A 20,444-nucleotide genomic window follows, 5' to 3' on the forward strand; every position below is an offset into this window, starting at 1 on the left:
AGCTAAACTAAAGCAGCAGATTGGCTGGATTATCTGTGAGTGGGCCTGATGAGGGCTCAGGCCATTTGGCAGCTTTATACTCAGCAGTCCCTACTCGTCGGCAGACTGTAACAAAGTAGTTTCATGTAATGTGAAAGGCTCTACTATCAAAAATGTAGATGTTCAACATAAACTGATACTTTTTCTGAACTTGATGAAAATCTATGCTACCGACACTCTACCGTTAGGACTGCATGACTCCAACTCTTTGCCAAGTATACAGTGTGCACACTACAAAAATCTACTCTTAATTACTTGTCGAAGCTGTAACAAACACAGTTTATGCGGATTCGTCTAGCACCCTGCTAAAACTTTAAAAGGCCAATAAAAACTGTAGAGTTTGAACGCTGAAAGTTAAGGCTGTACAGACTTATGAGAAGACTTTGCATTGACTGTGGTGTTAAGTTTCATTCATTCATTCAGCGGCTGCACCGCTCTCACAACTCCCCCCTATGACTGCATACACTGATCTGTCACAAGCTGCGAAGTTAGTGACCCATATTAAAACCGTGAAAAACTGTAACACTCTCCGGTTTGTGGCGTAGCATCAGTGGAATCAACAGCTGCCACAATCTACGTCCTGTGCAGGCAGGCTGGTATTGTTGAAGTCGTGTTGCTGAAGTTTTTGGACCCTGGGTGCAAATTTTGTATGTTTCTCTGTCACAGCAGAGATGAGATCGCGTCTCAGCTACGCCAAACTAAAAACCTGCATTGTGTTAAAAAATTTGATGCATGAGGCACTACATAAAGAAAGCGTGAAAGTATCCCTTCATTAGTTCATACTAACGATTTGTTTATATGGAATCTAAAAACAAAGCATAGTGTTTTTCACAGCTTCAATAAGCTAAGGTGGCAAGATAAAGGCGGCAAAATCAGAAACTACCACTGTCAGTTAAAAACTCTTCATTTCTTTCCTCTTGGAGGAATGTCTTTTGACGACAGAGTCCCCACAGATAGAACAATCCAAGTTGGGACTGTGCTGTGCTTGTCCTCCTTACAGGTGTCCATCATCCTACGCTGAGGTGCCTTCTTTTCGTCCTCTCTGTGGCTTTTAAACCAGAGCGCCCTATTCGACTTCTCTCCACGTGAAAATAACAAACAGCCAATGAGAGTCCAGGAGGGTGAGAGGGTTTAAGGTCAGCCAGCAGGAAGTCCATGGGTGAGAGCTCTGGATGGGAGGAGGGCAATCTAGGGATGAGAAAAAGGTGCTGGTGGGCTGAATCCCTGGAAAAAGCAAAAGGGAAGTAATGTATGAGAGGAAGAAATGTGCATGCTTTACCATACTTCCTATTGATCTGTGCTCCATATGTAGAAATATATGGAACCTTTGTACAGTGCGACTCAGATGTGTGTCTCTACGTCAGTGTAGCCAGGCAGGATGTCTCCATTGGAGCAGCTCTTGGGCTCCCCCGCTGGTTGGGTGGAGGGCAGCATGTGGGCAGTTGTGGACATCTCCTCTGGTGACGCTGCCGCCTGGCCTCGCTGGATCCTGCGGTGTATCAGGGGCACAAAGAACAGCACCACGCCCCCGACCATAGGAGGCACCCCAGCCAGGTAGAAGGCCACCTTGTAGTTCCCAAAGTAATCATGTAGGAGACCTGGGCAGGGGAAGCCGGGGGACATGTTATCAATGACAGATCAGGCAGACATTAATGAGAAGGATGCTCATTGGGACAGGGCACTGGGAGCACTGGGAGCACTGGGAGCACTGGGAGCACTGGGAGCACTGGGAGTGGCCTAGCCAGCTGATTTGCCCATAGTGTCATGTACTGGGAAAGGGTGACTTTTTATGGAAGCAGCTTTCTTTCATGAAAGAGTTCATACTTTTTTCTTGACAGTTAGATGAAAAGATTGATAGCACTCTCATGTCTGCGTGTTAAGTGTGAAGCTCTAACTTAGCCTGGCTTATCTTAAAGTCTGGAAACACATACTGTATTATTTCTTGATGACCTAAAGGTTTCCATCTGCTCAGCACTCCTAATAATGCCCTTTAGAGATGCTAGTAGGCATGTATTTTTAAGTTTGGAGAGAACAAGGCTAGCTGTTTCCCCCAATTCCAGGCTTTAATAAGCTAAGCTACTCCAGCTCTGTACGGTACTCTGTACTTAACGCACAGGCATGAGAGTGGAATCAATTTCCTCATCAGACTCTGGGATTTGCTCTAAAAGAGCGACAAAACCATGCTTTTGCTGACCCCTTTGAAGACCAATGAATTTTCAACCCATCGGTTTATCTTCATCTCACCCTGTCTATAACATGTACTGTTTATCCATATATTTATCTGCACGTGGGCTGAAGCAAACACTTAGCAGCCTACCTACAGTGACAAAGCAAGGTCAACAAGTTTAACACTGTATGTTTGATCTACGGCCGTGCTGTGACATGAGAGCAAGGAGGTGGGTGTGCACTTAACATTGCTGCATGCAACGTACGCATTCTTCATGAACTGCACAGACTGTACTGAACTGCACGTTGACCCAGTGACAATCTCATTCAGACTCTGAGGAGCCAGGCTGCAGGTATTCGATAGAATATCTCGCTTCCTTGTGCAGTATTTTATATATCAATTACATGTTGTGCTTAACTGCAGGAGATGACGCCAGCATCTGTGGTTCATCAAAGGGATAACTGAAACCACATGCCGCTATACACTGCACTTTATGTCTGACCTTATTTTTATGTTGTGCAATCATTTCTGCAGTTAGTCATCAAACTACCTCTGAGAGACCAACAGTTTGAGAAATTTAGTTTGGACAAATGTTAAAACACTAACAACATCCTCCAGAATCTGAGTGCTGTAGTAAAAACAGTCCAGGTACAGTATGTGTGAGATCTGACAGTGAGAGCGTGGGGATGCCCGAGTCATCAAATTAATGTTCTGTCCTCAGTGCTTTTCTATATGATCCTGTTATCAGAGAGCTGGAGTGAGGAAGGCAGAGGAGACAGGGAGGAGATAAAGGAGACATAAAGGGAGTTAAGCACTGCCTGTTTGTGCTTTTTCCAGAAGACACATCCCTAGAGACTGCCTGCAGTTGGCCACAAGCCCAAACCTCTCTAAACACAATCTGCTGTATAATCCATCCTGCCACACATTTGTCTTCCTCTCCCTTTTCTCCCTACACTTGGTTCTATCCTTCCTCTGCTAGTATCAATCAAGTTGTTGCGTCCTGTTACTGCCAACATCCTGAATTCAATGCAAGGAGACAGATCACTGCAAGATCGTTGTGGATTGCACAGAACACATCAGTGCATTGTGAAAAACAGGACCATTAAAATGAGCATGTTTCTCACCAGCGATGGGTGGACCTGCTGTCATGGGAAGAGCCATAAGGCCGAGAAGGTAGCCGATGGCCTGCGAGGCCTGCATGGGCCCAACCAGCTCGAATGCTATGGGAGCCATCATGGTGAGAAAGCAGCCGTCGCACAGCCCCAAGAACACGCATACAACCACCAGGCCCCCGAACACCGTGCACTGAGGAATCATCATGGACATCAGGCCCAGAGCCATGAAGGACCCCACCTGAAACAGACAGAAAGAACAATTAACCAGTGTTTGATTTCTTTAGTACAAACAGCTCAACGAACAAGACTCGCTTCTCGGTTGTTGTGTGGCCAGAAGGATTGAGTTGTTATCCAAGGACATGTGTCAACAAGTGCTTGGATTTATCATTGTGTGAATGCTTCTCACTGTAATTTGAGAAATGTGTGGATGACAGACACAGTGTTGGCTCTGATGGCCAATAAGGGAGGAGAGAGGTGAGGAAATCGACACTCAGTTCAAATGGTACATGCATGACAACAACATCCCCTTTCATAAGCTAGTGGCAGTTACAAGGCACACACTGTTTTTACTGCCTTGTGCCACTAAGACTGGGACTTCCCAAGTTCCGCTGTTATTACTGTATGATCTATCAACAGGTGCTTGTAACAAAGCTGTGGATTCATCTCATGTAAAGACCTTCATCATGTTTACTCTACATGGAGAAAAGGCCTGCAGCACCAACTGTTCAAATCTTTACTAGACTAGGCTGACGTTGCTGGTGGTGACTTGCTCCTGCACGCTGATTGGTTTCTTTGTAGATAAAAGAGCTTGGTCTGTACCAGCTCTATATGGAAAGTGTCCTGAGACAACTTCTGTTGTGATTTGGCGCTATACAAATAAAATTGAATTGAATTGAATTGAATTGATGTAAATACTGAATACTGTGCTAGTGTGCAGTCACAGTCATCGCAGTGACTCGTGGGAGGTTTTGCCTGTTTGGACTGAAATACGGTGTACAGAATCTAATTGCTTGTTTGTTTCCCTTTTTGTCCTTTAGGTCAGCAGGAAGATTTATGTTGTCCTCTCTTTACCCAGTTTAAATAAATAAATAAATACATTTTTTGCTTTCTACACTGATTTTGAGCAAAGGTGAGGATATTTCAGTTCACCCTGCAGGCGATATTGACAAAGCATTCAACAGTCTGAATTAAAATTGTTAAAATGGACCGGTGGTCAGGTTATCAGGCATGTATTTGGACATGAGAAGCGATCTTGGCTTGGAAAAGGTGGAAGACCACTGCTGTGAGCGTCTTCTTCTTTTCAATGGAAAACATTATTGCTGCACAATCGAAATGTTCAATAGTGCAAAAGGAGCATTAGAAGCATATTGTCATGTTTTAATATCGTACAGACATTTTCAGCATGTTTTAATGCAATTTTAAGGTTTTTAAACTTTAATTCTGTCGATCTAACTCCCTCCCTGAACACTGATCAACTGCTTAAAATAACACCATGCAGATCGAGTGTGGTGGGTCTGGCCAACGATGATCTGTGTGTTTGCATTCAGCAAGGAAGTACATATAGAGCAGCAAGAACTGTTAAATACTGTTTGCATTCACCTGTTTAATGGCTCTGACCTGCTGTGCTTTCCCACTTCCATTTTCTCAGAACTGAATCATACCTACTATTATCCAGGCAGGTGACTCTTAGAGCAGCATGAAAGCATATTTTTATTCTGGTACTGTAAGTCTGTGCAAATTAGCACCTGAGTCATGTTTTTCTGCAGCCCAGTAGACCATACTGTAAAAGCCACAGAATCACTCAAATTGCAAATAAAAATGTCTAATTTCTAATCTAACCTGGTGAAACTGCATAACCCATTTAATAGAATAATATTGAACAAACCTTGGAACGGTGTGATAAGAGCACTGAAAAAAAAGACTCAAAACACAACAGTTAATAGTTAACCCCTGGCCCTCTGTTTCAGTATAAAGTTGGCTTTCAATCTGAAATGTTTGCACATTTAAAATTATTAATTCCACAGGAACATATGTTGTAGAGTTAACAAATCTCTTAGAAACAGTCAGAAATGAGAAATGAGAAAGGAAACATTTACTGCTGAGTGTTGATTATGAAATAGTACAAATGAATCATTAAAATCTTGTTACTGAGAGATCTAGCTAGTACCAGTTTAATCTAGACTCAGTGCCACAGGTCTGCATGCTAAACTGTGTGAGCTTTTATATAAATATGCAAAACATTAAAAAACTGGACTGCCCGCATTTCCTCACCTGCATGTAGATCTTTTGAAGACCTGGAATGAGGTCACCAATCTGGCCAAAAACGAGGCGTCCCACCCCAGATGAAGCTCCAATGCAAACCAGCAGCACCCATTCCTTCTGGGTGTCCTTGAACTGCTCCTTTACAAAGTTCATCTGGGACATGGAAAGAAAAACAGACGCGGTGCTGCATGAGTTCTGGTGGTGTGTTTGGTAGTTAAATGTGATGGTTGCATAAGAAAAGCACCCCGAGACTACCAATAATGAATGAGATAACAAAGACATCACACAATGTTTTCATATGTTCTTGTGCCCTGTGCTTAAGAAGTCAGTGAACTCAGCAAATGGGTGTGCATTTGGTGGAGTGGAGAAATTGTCCATCCATAACCCCAAAGCCAAGGACTTACAATAACAAAATGTCTTCATCCACAGACCCCTGGAACAGCAGGACAGGAAGACTCAACGCATATAGGTCAGATCCTCCCACTCCCCTCAGCCCTGACCCCCCAAATCTGATCCAAAACATTAAACCACCCTCTGAAGTCTTTCCTGGACAAGCAGGTCCTTGTGAAATATTTGCTCTGCTTTGAAGGGCTCTACATTCATCAATGGCCATAGGATAGGCATGTTTAGGGATACAGAGAGGCCATACAGGAGAGGTTTCCTGAGGCGGTTGAGCCAATACAAAGGCCGGGGCTGTGTTTACATCTGGGCCTGGGCCTGAAACAACAGGCATGACAGAGGGAGGCCGAAGCTGGAACATCCGACATCTGGATAGAGGGAGATCAACTTCACAGCTCCACGCTGGAGCATTACACTTCATCCTCATCCTTCACTATCTCACTATCTCACACCAAAGTCGGCCATAGGTCATGTGCAGACTTTGCAAATATATTCTGAATTTTGGATTCTATTCATCATGGCAGGCAAAATGACTGTGAGTGAATTGACTTTTTTCATGATGATGTCCAACAGAAATCACACTGAGTCATCCCTTCTTGCAGTCAAAAATATTATCAGTGTTATTTTAGTCTCAGAAATGCTCACTTTCCTCTCAGCCAATAAAGGGGTGTGTCTGTGTTTGACTGACAGAAGCTGGCAGGCTAAGCCCCAGCAGGGGAGTGAGACACAAAGTAAAGAAACTTGCACTGCAGCTTACCCATGGGCAGCCAGTTTGACATCAACAGTGATATTGAAGAGTTAAAACCAAACAAGCATCTAAACAGACCAAAGTCACATGTGCAGGCATGTTTACATGCTGTTTAATGTGCTGCAGCTGAACAGCTTATTTGCTATCTTGCCTGGAAGTGATGTTAGGAGTGCAGAGCAAGACACGTGTTTATGCTCGTAAGTCAGATAAGCGTAGCATACATCCTAAGTTTAGCAGGAAATCTGAGTTTTGTTGTTTTGTTTTCAAAGTATGTGGCCATTATTATACAACTCTGAATAATCAACACCATAATGCTCTTTATATGACCTTATAATATCAATAAAGAGGTCAAAAATCCTGCATTTTCACAGTCACACACCAAAAATACCCAATAATATTATGGCATGTATTCCATATTAGGCAATGTTTTAGCCCACTGAGATGAATGGAGGACTGTTAAGTACACAAAGCTTAGTATCTTCATAAGATCTTTCATTAACATCTATCAAATATAAACAAAATGTAACATAGCTAGCTGATTTTACACTGCGTAATATTCAAGAAACTCAAGAAAGACAAATGACTTCTCGAACTTGTTTTCAAAATATTTGTACATTCTTGAGTTTAGATTTATAAACAGTTTAAGGCAGGACATACACACACTTATAATCAGATGCAAGCATGTCGATTATTGTTCTTACCAGATGAACATATGGCACAAAGTAGCCCAGAACAGCTGTGGCCACTCCAAATGCCCACACACGGTAGGTCACAATGTGAAAAACTCGCAGATTGAAGTACTTCCTGACACCAACCAGGACCCTGCTCCACCCGCTCCCCCCCTGAGCCATGGCCTCTGGCTGGGATTGAGGCTCTGCAGGGCCAGGACCCATGCCTGGGGGTCCCATGCCTCCTCCAGCAGGCAGTAAAGGTTTGAACGTCAGTGCCAGCAGGGCCTGGACCAGCATCAAGAGGCTGAGGATCTGGAAGGTCCTGCTGAGGCCCAGAGGTTCCACCACCATGTTGAGGAAAACCGGGAGGCCCATGGAAAAGAGGCTGGCACCGGCTGTCACTACACCGTTGGCCAGACCCAGGCGCCGGCGGAAGTAGTGGCCGAGGATGACCAACGAGGGCTGGAAGGCGAAGGAACAGCCACAGCCGAACAGTATACCATATGTGAAATAGCGAAGGCTCAGGGAGCTGCAATAGAGGGGTGATAATTTGGTTGGTATTTGAGCATTTGTTTTTCTGTAACATTAATTCAAGAACTGACACTACAAGTTATGGTTTATTTTTGGCATTGTGTATATTTTGGATTCTGTGGATGTTGAATATCTGTTTATTGATAACTGCTATTTTACAGTTGCACTCTTTATATTTGCACTACATCCTAATTTGTACTGCAACTGCTGCTGAACAATTTCCCTTGAGATAAATAAAGTTCTATCTGATCTTAAACCAACAAACGGCATGTAATTTGGGCTGCTCATATCAGATGTTTGTAGATTATTAAACATTAGAAGTTTGGCTTTTTTGGCATCTTCCTACATTTCTAGTTTAGCTCAGTTTTCATGATTGTATCCCGTTGTTCTTTACATTATCTGTGGCTCTGTTCAGCTTCTGTGAAACAGTGGACGAAAGTGGCCATGGGTTCCCAAATAACTGCAAAGTAAATTTATTCTAAATATACTACTTAAAAAAGTAGCACTGGCACTTTAGTTGCCAATAAGGAGTATAGTATGACCTCTTCCAGCAATGTGCATGAAACAAATCCCCAAATTTGCTAATCCAAAAGATAAATTTGGATGTAGAACATATTTTATTTCCAAGTTCTACATTCGGAAATACAGTTGTAACTTGAGGAACAGGTTAAAAATCCTTCGTGATGTGCAGTGGGAGGATTCTTTTTTCATCCAGGTGATTAAAGGAGAGTTTGAATATTCTGAAGATCCCTTCAGGACACCGGTAAGTGTGGTTAAATAAGCTTCTGGGTTTTTCAAACATCACAGAGTATATATTTTTCTGAAAAACAAATGCTTAGCTCTGTGATTAAAATGTAACACATAGATCAAAGGCACAAACTACAGCTACAAGTGATGTCTTCAATAAATGTACGTAGCTTACTTTGCAAAGGATGAACTGAGCAGCCCTATAAAAGCCAGCGCTGCCCCGCTGACAGCTGTCTTTCTACAGCCGAAGTGGTCTGTGAACATGCTGACGACAGGTGAACAGAAGAAGATCATGCCCATTGCCAGGGCCCCGACCCAAGCTGGAGAGGAGAGGGAAAATTTATGGTCAGATACATGTGGAAACCCATCGGTTGTACCTACCACCTCCACTAAATAAAATCATCTGTACGGTGAACATGAAGCAGACATACAGAATACGGTACTGTACAAGGCATCAGACATTCAGTAAAACCAACCAGGATTCTCTTTCCTGCATGGAATCAATACACCAACTCACTTTGTTGTGTAATCTCTGCACAGTTTCTACAATTCCTTAAACCCACATCATATGCAGCAGAAGAATTTGCCTCAAAGCAGCTTTGTTATTGCTTACAGTTACACAGTCATATAATGCCGCCCCACTTGAAACTGAGAACAGGAAATTAAACATGTCACAGCAGAAAGATAAAACTTATCCTCTTTTTGCATATGGAAATGATTGTATGAAAATCAAAACAGCATCACTGAGAAATAACAAGGCTTTTTATGCACGGTTCACTGCACTTGCATGCAAGTCATTATGTCTGGCCTAATTTTTTAACAGTTTGCACATGTGGCACTGGGATCTCATTGGAGGCCATAACGAAAGGTAAACGTGCTCTACGTGTTGAATCTTGTACTCACTCACTGAAAAACTGAAAGCCTTTGAATGCGCTGGTTTTCTTAGAAATGTCTCTCTCTGTGTGACCTTCCACCACCTGACGCGATTTGCTATTAATATAAATTTATGTAACTCGTTATTGTGTGTGTTGTCATGTACATCAGAAACTCTCTATAAGATTTCTCATGGTGATTAAGCAGATCAAAAAGTGGATCAAAGTGGATAGTTCTGGCCTGTGGTGAAATAGCCATCCAGTGTTAAAACATAATGAGCCAGAGTGATTCAACAGAGACACTGCGTACCCTGAAGTGCAAACAAACAAATGTCTGGGTTGAGTCTCCTGGGGAGCAAAGGTAGCTTTAATGTCTACCGTGGTGTCTGGGTTGTGGGTCACACTGATCCAACAGCTCAATGGGAATGAGACCAGAGAGAATGATAAAGAGGTGGATGGATTGGTGGTGTAACTGCTGACACACACGTACGCATGGAAATTTAGTGTAAAACTCGACCTGTACGGCACAATATAAACAGTCTTTGCTGTCAAGGTTGACCTAAACATTATACACTACACATGTGCAGAGTTTTCCCTGGATTGTTCTGAGGCAAAGGTGGCAAAGGCTGGAGAAAGTGGCATCAATGGTGTCACCGTTCGCGCTCGCACCCTTTAGAGTGCCATGCATTTAAGTGAAAATGACAATTTGACAGACAAGAGCATCCATGGGATTTCAATTTATTATTAGATATTAGAGCAATTAGATTCTATTCAAATATTTCTGTAAAATAGTGAAAAATAGTCAAGTAAAATAATTACATGACTGTAAAATAATTACCTATTACCAGATGAGACCAATTTAGTGTAATTTAGCATTTATCATAATTTTCACTAATATGGGAAAGTCAGCGTGAAGGTATTCAATTCAATTCAATATTCCTTTATTAGTCCCACGAGGGGAAATTCCAATATACAGCAGCATCAATAAAGTGTATAAAGTATTAGAACAAGTGCAATGCAAATTCAAAACAAGTATATATACAACATAGCTGAAACTCTGGTTTTGCATCATTCAGATGGAAATCTGTTGATTGGCTCAGAGGTGAGCTGTTTAGTGCATGTGTACACCTGTTAGTACACAGTGCTGCAAAGTCCAGTTTTTAAGGCTGGGACTGCCTTCCTATACTTTATTCATCCAAACAGAATGAGAAAAGGGGGAGTCTCCGATTGAACATGCACATGATAAACTCCCATCATTTTGGAACTTTCCCCATGAAATGTTCAGTTTCACCTTGAGGCAGACGACATCTCAACACGTACTGACACCTCCAGTATATACAGCCGTGGATATCAGTGTCTCTCATTTTATTGTTTGCTGGCTGTAACAATTTAACTTCCCCCTAAAGTTTTATCTTTGTATCTAAGTGGTTGTTCTGCATTGACCCCCAAAACCATTTCAACTGAAACAATGCTGTCCATAAAAATAGAAATCACTGAGACAGAAATCAATGGCAAAGTTGCATGAGATCAGATTAACCCACTTTACTTAATGAGGCAAGGAGTTTGGCTCATTAAGTAAAGCTAATAAGCACCTTAGCATTACAATTGCACCATATTGCACCACTTATTGAGAGCGCTAACAACGACTCTCCTAAAGGCTTCAGTGCGCTTCAAACTCTGTGCTTGTCAGATAGTCTAACAGTGACTGCTTTGGATTCCACCAGATCGTGACTGATGAAGCAAGAATACTAAGCAAAAATGTATGTATTCAGTCTAACACATTTATCCTGAGGCGGTGTGGAAATATGATTAAAGGCGTGATCATTCAAAACATTAAGACTGCTCTCTCTAGCACTGACTCCTCAGTTAGAGCGACCGTGTAGACGCCGGAACATCTGCAAACACAGGCGTCTTGACGGTGGCACTAAGGGAAAAGTCTTGGGAGTTAAATGACCATGACTGTACTGGCGTCTCAGTTCAGGGGTAAGATCCTTCGAAGGTGGTCCACAGGAATAGCCTGCAGCCTCAACTGTGTATGCAAGAGTACATAGCCTACAGTAAAAGTAAACCCAAAATAGTGCTCAGCCCAAAACTCCTGACAGAATCAGGTCAGATTCACTTTGGGTTGCAATCCTCTGGTGCCTGGAATTTATGTCCGCAGCATTCTGTGTTTATATTATTGGGATCGCCTTTGCTTTTCACTGGCATTTCTCCAACTTCTCACAATCCTTCTTACTGATGTTGCTGTCACTTAAGAGAGATCAATCCATCACCAGCTCCACTTCCCATCCCCTGTCCAACACCACATGTCCAGCTGGTTTGTCTGGGAGGAACAGACAGTTTTCAAGCACGCATTGTCTCCCATCTAGACTTGTGCCGTAATGTGCGCGCTGTTTCCACAAGCATCTTGCACACTCTCTTAGCGGTTCATCCATGGAATCCCACATGGTTGTGCAACGTTTTACGGTCGATCAGGCTGGTCAGTCTGGGCCCTGAGTGCTCATTCCATCTGGGGTTTTTGGCCATATGCTTTTTCCCTCCCTGCTCCTCCTGTACCATTTATTTTTGGCTCTAATAGGATTTGCACTTGGTTTGTTACTTTACTGCAGTTGTGAGTACATGTTAGATGCTTCTTTGTATTATTATGTATTCTATGTAATCTATTTTTACCTATATTTTATGATTTTATGATTTGATGCTTTATCCTTATTTTTCGCATTCTTCATCTCATTGCCTCATTCTTCTCTAGTTTCACCTTTATTTTATTATTTTACTCTGTTTTTTTGCATCGTCTTTATTTTTATTCTCATCCTTTTTATCATTATCAAGTGGGCACTCACTTGGTGCATGCGATTTCTTTCTTTGAGCTATACAAATAAAGTTCATTATTATTATTGTTTTTATTATTCTAATTAATATTACACTTGTTCTAACAGCAGATAGTGACTGACCAAAAACAGACAGAAAAGTAAATTTTAGCAAGAGAAAATCTGAGAAAATGTCATCGTACTGGAAACACTGTGTAGCTGACAGTGATAACTCATTAATATTAACAATGGGGAAAAAACAACAAACATCAGGATTACCTCTGTAAACTTTTAGGTCCTGCCCTGGTTGAATAAACAGGTACAGCATTATTACAGGGACACAGGAGCACAGAGAGACAGCATAGAGGAATGTAGAAAAACCTACAGAACGATGAAGACAGTACACTTTGCTCAAAGGCTAAAAATAAAAAAGAGAGAGAAAAATTGTATAATTGACATAACATGATAACCTAAATAACAGCAGAACCAGCAGTACTGTACATTCATGGTTGTTGTGGTAAATTACACAATTACTGTACTCAAGCCAGGCTTCCTCAACGGAAGCAGTGTACAGAACATGATGGCAGTCCCTGAGGTAAAGTGTTTGAAAGCAAAATGTACGCTCCATGTTATGGTCCAAAGAACCACAGCACACTGTGTACAACATACAAGGCCCACCCGACAATCAGCGGCTAACAAAGCAACAGAAACATGTCCCGTACCTCCACTATTTCCTCGCTTTTCTGGCCAAAGCTCACCTCCAAACCCCCCTTTCCCCCTGCCCTGGCACAAGCAGAGGTCTCTGAACAGACTGAGCGGAGTGTACTCATTAGAGACAATTAGGTCTGAACACTTCCAAACAAAAGAAAAAGAGCACGGCGAGGGAGACTGAAGCAAAATGAAAAGATGAATATGTGTGTATGGTGCTGGCGGTGAGGGGGCATAACAAGGTTTCCTCTCTTTAAGTGATGGATGCAATCTGACAACCAGACAGAGACTGACAGACTCCATAGATCCATCTGTACATTGGAGGGACAACAAACTTACCATTGTTTTGTGAACTGCCATTTCTTTTTCCAAGTGTGTCATGTTATCTACTGATAAAATAAACACTTAGCAAGTAATGTAGTGTATTCATACACATGCTTGAATACATGTCTCAGGCCGCTGTCATGTGTGAGTATGTAGCTGAAGACCAGTCCTACATGAGTTCAATATCTTAATAAACATCCTGCATGCCACACAAACCAGCTTTTGTTCTGCTGTGACTGTACTGACATTAAGTTATTCATGTTATTCAGGTCTTCTCGTGCCTTTCAAAACAACACTGTGGGCTTTTGTATAGTATAGTATAGCAAAGATCAAGTTCACAAAAGGTTTTCTCGCAGCTACAAGCTTTGCCCCGTACTCCGAGACACTGGATTTAAAATGGAATAAGGTTAAAGTACCACCTTTCAGTTTTAATTCTACGGCATTAACAGTCCCATCAGATGACTGCTGTAGGAGTTCCTGCTCTTTAGTCCCTCAGTGGACAGAAAGTGAAGTAGGAAGTACTTTCAAAGAAAACTGCTCACAGCAGGCTCTGTGGATTATTCTGAGAAACAAAGACACTGTTCCTGGAAAGAGGTGTTGCTGCTGACTTTTTCAAAAGTTTTCAATGCTTGTAGCAGTACCAACAAAATCTGAGACACATACCTCCCAATCTGGGTGAATAAATTCAAACCATCTGCTTAGAATAACGCCACTGCTGCAAGCAAGAAACAATATTTTTGCCTTTTAAAGCTGAAGGAAATCCACCATTTAACCTCATAATGACTGTTTCCTTTCCAAATCCAGCATGGCAGGACAATCAAAAGCACGCTACCATCCAAACGCTGTCCGTTGACACTGTTTGGTGGCGAATTTCCTTCAGCACAGGACAAAATATTCCATCAGCGAAACAATGGGAAAAGTACTCTCATTTAAAATAACAATAGCCATACATATTTTTGTAACATTAACGGAAAGGCTGGACCCTCAAGGCCACATTAAATGTCCTTAGCAGGTGCTCGCGCTGGACAATGAGTTGTTAGATGACGCAGAAGGCCATTTCAACTGAAAAACACACACACAAAAAGACACCGTCACACTGAGCTTAACATATGTTCAACAAAGAATAAGCTCCTACTGTATATTGGCAAAGGTATTGTGCTCATAAAGCTTTGCTGTAGCATCAGCTACCCAACTGGCAAACGATCATACAGTACATCAGGTCAGGCTGCATAGTTTGTGGAGGATTGCCGCTGCAGTTAAGTCATTCTGGGAACCAGCTGTCCCACATGTGAGGAGTGTCTTCAAACAAGTCAGCCTCCGCCCGCAGGAACTTTGGACACAAGAGCGTGTGGATGCTCCAAGAGCTGTTTGCTCCTTCTGATGTCTCCCAGTCATATTGTGCTGCAAGCTACTAATATTTACTGCTGTGCAAAGCGCTTATGTTGACACTATCAATAATGCAAGTTGTGTGTGTGTGTGTGTGTGTGTGTGTGTGTGTGTGTATGGAGGGGGTATATTGGATGCTTTGCAGAGCGTACAGCTTTTTTCGATTTTTCTGACTGAGCTGGCTCTCAGACTTCAGTACAGGGTCTGATGTGTCACTCTCAAACCTCTCAAACTTAATACCATATTTTCCAAGCTTGCCTCTAGCTGTGAAAAGGAAGATGGCATTTATCGCCAACCCACTCCTCCGTGTCGTACTGGAAGAGTGCTTTCTTTCTCCACTATTTCCACTCGCAACTTCTAGAAAGCATTAATTCACCAATGTTCAAATAAACCCACCCTGAACAAAAACAGTCCATGTCCGGACCTGATCGTGTATCTGCTTATGAGTGCATGGAGACTTTTTAGAGACTCTGATGCGACCTAAACCCAATCCCCTGCCCTCTGGAATGCCAAAAATGCTGCAGCGCTCCCCAATCTGCCAACCTGGGATTTCCAGCTACCCCAGAGATGCTGGTGAAATCTGGGGCTACAATACAGCACTACAAAGAGCACGGCAGTACGCTAATAACGGGAGAAGTTTGCTTGTGACAGCACACGCACGCACCTGTTTGAATCCCGGCTAGAACATTTTGACCACATCTGATATGATGGAAGACCATCACCAGAATTACACTTCTGAATCCTGCAAGCACACTTTTGCTTAACTGTCCCTTGATCCCTGAATCTCAGCACAACCAAATGGGCAGAACAGGACACTGGATTTTAACGACCTGTGAATTTCATTACACAGAATACAGTTTCCATAGGCACACGCTCCCTTGTTGTTTTTAGGTAACACCTGTTAAATATTGCCTACCTGCAGCTTCAGTGCAAAAATATTTAAAAGTGATATTGATTTAACCTTAATATGAATGACTGCCAAGCCAAATAACACTGAACAAGGTTACAGAAAGAGGACAGTGGCACGCTCAAACACAAAACTCGACATTTGAACACACATTTTAGCAATTTTGGAAAACTTCCAGAACACGTCCCATTCTCTGACTAGTTTTACTTGTATGTTAGTGCTGTTGAGTATTTCTGCAGTCACTATGAGCTATTCTTAACCGCTGCATATAATTTAGTGTGTTTCAGTTTAGATGGCCTCATTTAATGAGGTGTTTGTAGCCTTCTGATATCTGTCTTATATTGTTCAAAGCCTAATTTCCTATGCACAAGACTGGGCTGAGGAGGCTTTTTATGATATGTGCATGCTTTTTACACATGATCAGTGTCTTTGCCACATTTAGTGGAAAACTCTCTTAATGCCCAAATGCTGCTGTCGGTAAGATTCATAGAAAAAAAACAAACACTCTTTTACTGAGGAAGCAGTACCATCAACGCAGCTTCAGTGTTGCAGCATCACTCTTGCTTTTATGCCTTTGAACAAAGCACAGAAATTCTCATAAATCTAAAAGAAATAAACGGTTTGAATGAGCCTTTGTTTTTTTTTGTTTTTTTTCTCATCACAGTCTTCCTATTGGCCTTTTTCTGTCTTGTGGCGTATGAATGGCAATAATTGCATGGATCAATGAAAATTTAATCAGTCGTCCCTCTCTTCCGCCCCTTCACACACACTCCCTACAAAGGCTGCAGCTTGTGCTTCTCTCCCACCCACGTTCAGTTGCACATCCCCTTACAAGAGGTCACTCACTGATTAGAAAAGCGCCACAGTTTAAATCTTGTGAATGTACAGTCGGTTGCTCGCACTCCCATACGCACCTTGAACACACCAGGAGTTTTGCACTGCTGTGGCCGCAACAGGAATGAGACCTCTGATCGTGCCATGCTGCAATCATTGAGCAAAACAACACCATCTGCAACTCATAACCCACTCACCTCTCCTTCACTACCTTCTTTTGCTTAAAAAAGCCTGTTCTGATTCCCCTGATACTCGAGTTATTTCTAAATCTCTTGTTTACCCCTCGAGGCTTAGTAAATACCCAGTATAATCATGTTTGGTGTAAAAAAAAAACCCCAAAAACTAACTAATGGTAATCTATTAGCTAGATTTAATCACATCTCAGTTTTTTCTTGTCACCTTGTCTATGGCTGTGCAGTCTATTGCTAAGATTTCAAGATGTTCTACTCATTTCCTCATGGCTCCCTCTCAGACTGGACAGTTGTTCAAAAAGAAGCCTTTACAACTGCCAGTATTATGGTTAATCTGTCCCCCTCTGTTTTGTTCTGCTGCTGGGGGTAAAGGTTAGGACTCAGCATATTAGCTTAATCCTTTCACATATGAGAACAACCAAGAATCAAATCCAAGGAACAGCTGGATGCAGTCCTTAACAAGCCAAAAAAAAATGGGGCAAACTGAATAGAAATACCTTGATAGCAACTGCCCTCTATTGAATATGACATATAAGTAGTACATCTGGTTTTAAAGCGTAACCGGCTCTCAGGTTCTCTATCACACAAAACCTGAGAGTAATGCAAGACCCTGTCACGCTGCCCCCAAGCACAGCAATTGTTTTCATATAAGCTAGAGATGACAAGCTGCAAGACGCCATTAAAGATATTAACCTGCGCTTACACGGGTTCAACAACATGCCTGAGCTTTTAATACCTCTTCCTCCGTAAATGTTTGTCATGCTGATGAGAAAGGGCTGACTTTGTTCCAGGGAACAGTCTTACAACCATAATCCCTTCCCACATCCTGACCTTAACCTTTGCTGGTGATTGTGGAACTTGACAGGAAGTTAAGAAAAATACCCACTCCTGTTACATGCGACTCCCCTGCCTCTTCACCAGCATTGCTTTTCACTCAAATCTGGACCGACCATTGCACCGTTTCACCCCTGCATATAGAGCAAGCCCTTTGCCTGAACAGAAAGTCAGTGTCAAAAAAAAAAAAAAACCTCACGACAACTCATCTAGTCAGTAATTGTTAATGTGATTAACAACCTCAAAGCTGGAGGCCAAGTCTCTAACGCCATCGAGGGACCAAACCTCCAAAGATGCTTCATTGGTGCCAACTTTATTTAATTTCAATTTATCTGAATAAAACAAGACATGAACAATAAAACTGCAACATCGGGAGACTTCTACATTAAGCTGTATCTCTTTGTCTGCTATGAGACTGCATTATAGTCAGGTTTGCAGCACCCAGCACACTGCGAGGAGTGACTCAACGTTCACCAGTGAAAGCTTGTGAAATCGGGCGACAGAGGAGTGAACACGGTGCATTGTGGTGCTACAGAGATGCCCCGGCCTACAAATCATACTCTCCAGGGGTGAGGGAACATGCAATGTTTGGTACAGATCCCAGCAAAAAGAAAAATAACATCATAATTTTTCTGTACTTTCCACTGAAATGCAAAAATTACTATGGATTTGCAGCAGCTAGCTGAGTCAGAATAATAATAAGACGTGTTGGACAGCAAATACATAGTGGGTCAGTTAAATGCCTGTTAATCACTGACCAGCAGTGATGCTGCTCTCAGAAATATGAAATACACTAAGGAGTATTTTCAGAACACATGAAGAAAAGAATATGCAGACTGCAGAAATGTATTGGTGATGCATATATGTAATATAACACTATGTTTACTGTGGCATTTAAGTGCAGGATAAACCCACTTTAACTCTGAGCTGACCCACTTTTAGACTGTTGCATGCGTGATACATACATAGCAGCCCATACATCATGAACTACTTTTAAGCTTCTTGTATCCTCTGGTGACATGAAGATAGGATTTGTTTTCATCATGCTGACATTCTTGCAAATGAGAACCATCCACTGGAGGACAAAAGTGCTCGTGTCATCTCATTGTCGGGCTCACAGCCGCAGCAGACTGTCTGGTACTCACCCACTTTGAACTGAGACGTCTGGTCCTCTGGGTTGGCGTGCTCCTTCACCAGCATCAGATGCAGGATGCCGAAGGAGTTTTGGATCCCGAAGATCGACCCATTGCACCAGGTGGCCGCAAAAACCACCAGCCAGCCGTAGCCTCCCTCGGGTGGGACGAATCCGGCTCCGTGGCCGTGCGTGTTCACCTGAACCCCCGCCTCGGAGTCAGAAGCCGGGGAGAGGGGCGGCTTGCACCCGGCCTCGATCAGCTGCATGGCGCTGTCCTCCTGCACTATTTTACACTCGCTGCCAGCCGCCTGATCACAAGTGCTCTTGTCTGCTTCTTGGGGAGCACCTCCTTGCTCCATCTGAGGATCTGTAGCTGGCGGCTCCGTCCGGGAAACTCCGCCGGACGGCTGCGCTTGACTGTCTAACCCGTTGATCCCCATGCTGTCTGGTCTGGTGGAGAGGTTACTGTGGACTCTTGGCGTACATGCATGAGATATAGGTCACTGACATAAGAGGACCAATTTGAATAACAGATTTGATTGGCTATCTGTCGAAATGTGCTAGGCAGACGGTCCCTTGTTGACAGACAAGCCACCTACACGCTGTTTGTAGACCCAGTGTGAGCTTCAACTTCGGCGAATAAACCCCAACCTGCCGCCGCTAAATGTGACATTCTGCTCACGGATCCGTATTTTTCCAGGAAGCAGCAGGCGCCGCCTATTCCCTCTTTAAATGTAAACCTGTGTGTCTAGGAGCAGCCTATAGAGACTAAGACCATGTATTTACTTTTGCTGGTTTCCCTGCTCCGTGCCAACTACAAAACGTCCGTTCATCATCAACCTGTGATAACGTCCGTTCAGCCTCGACACCGTGCGGTCCTGTCACGCACTTCCCACGCAGTTCGCAACATGCCCAGACGACAAAAGAAAAGACCAGGCTATCCTCCTCTTTCATCTGCTATGTTCGCACGGTGTTAATGTGAAATAGGTAGGCCCGTGTGGGTCCCAGCGGCTGCCTCGGCTCTAAAGTGGTAACAGAGGTACGTCCGTCATTCAACAGCTCTCCCCCGCCTCCCTTCCCCGGCGGATGGGCGGTTGGAACCAATGATGAAGCTTCACTGCGGTTACTGTAAAGCAGTGGGACGAGCTTGCACTTCGTGCTTTATCGGGTTCACGTAAAGACCCGAGTGATTCTCAGCCTCATTTGACACCGGCAGTAACCTACTTTTCTTCACGGACCGGACTTACAACTGTATGCGGTAGCGTAAGTTAAGCGGCGACGGTGACAGCTGTTAGCACTGTATAGAGGGCAGGTTAATGAGGATGAGCTATCATGTACACTCACTGTTTTCACCAAGGACCCGAGAGGGTTTAGCCATGAAACAAGTCCCTGTCAATTTTACGTTTAAAATCTTTGTCTTTCGTCGCATCATAGTGACTGTTACGAGCTGCAGCTAAGCTAAGATAAGCTACCGTTATAACATTACATTACTGTAAATGTAACGACCCTTTCAGCAGGCTCAGGGTGATAGAGTAACTACAGCCCAACTTCCAGCCCAACCTAACCTGCGTGAGACTCGAGAGCCCTGTAAGATACTAGGTTAAGTAAAAGTATGGTACTTGTTCGTTGCTTGAGTAGCCTATTTCTATTTTATGCAACTGCATACTTCCAAGTTGTTGTATTTCAAAGGGGGTGGTATGGCACTTTTTACTGCAACGCATTTATCTGACAGCAGTGATGGAGGAAGTTTTCATCTATAGTGCAAGA

At 43.0% G+C, this 20,444-nt stretch overlaps 1 protein-coding gene across 1 annotated transcript; it reads right to left on the reverse strand.

Annotated features, from left to right (window-relative positions):
* Nucleotides 1–713: 713 nt before the first annotated feature.
* slc16a2 (solute carrier family 16 member 2) lies at nucleotides 714–19,718 on the reverse strand. The gene is made up of 7 exons (XM_070962660.1): nucleotides 18,688–19,718; nucleotides 8,855–8,999; nucleotides 7,432–7,930; nucleotides 5,593–5,736; nucleotides 3,331–3,559; nucleotides 1,365–1,637; nucleotides 714–1,263 (listed from the first exon to the last, which is right to left on the reverse strand). The coding sequence occupies exons 1-6, from the start codon at nucleotides 19,115–19,117 to the stop codon at nucleotides 1,381–1,383; spliced, it is 1,704 nt and encodes a 567-aa protein (XP_070818761.1). The 5' UTR covers nucleotides 19,118–19,718; the 3' UTR covers nucleotides 714–1,263; nucleotides 1,365–1,380.
* Between the last annotated feature and the right edge of the window lie 726 nt (nucleotides 19,719–20,444).

The sequence above is a fragment of the Chaetodon trifascialis genome, chromosome 5, assembly GCF_039877785.1.
Source record: "Chaetodon trifascialis isolate fChaTrf1 chromosome 5, fChaTrf1.hap1, whole genome shotgun sequence".
In the NCBI taxonomy this organism is placed as follows: Eukaryota; Metazoa; Chordata; class Actinopteri; order Chaetodontiformes; family Chaetodontidae; genus Chaetodon; species Chaetodon trifascialis.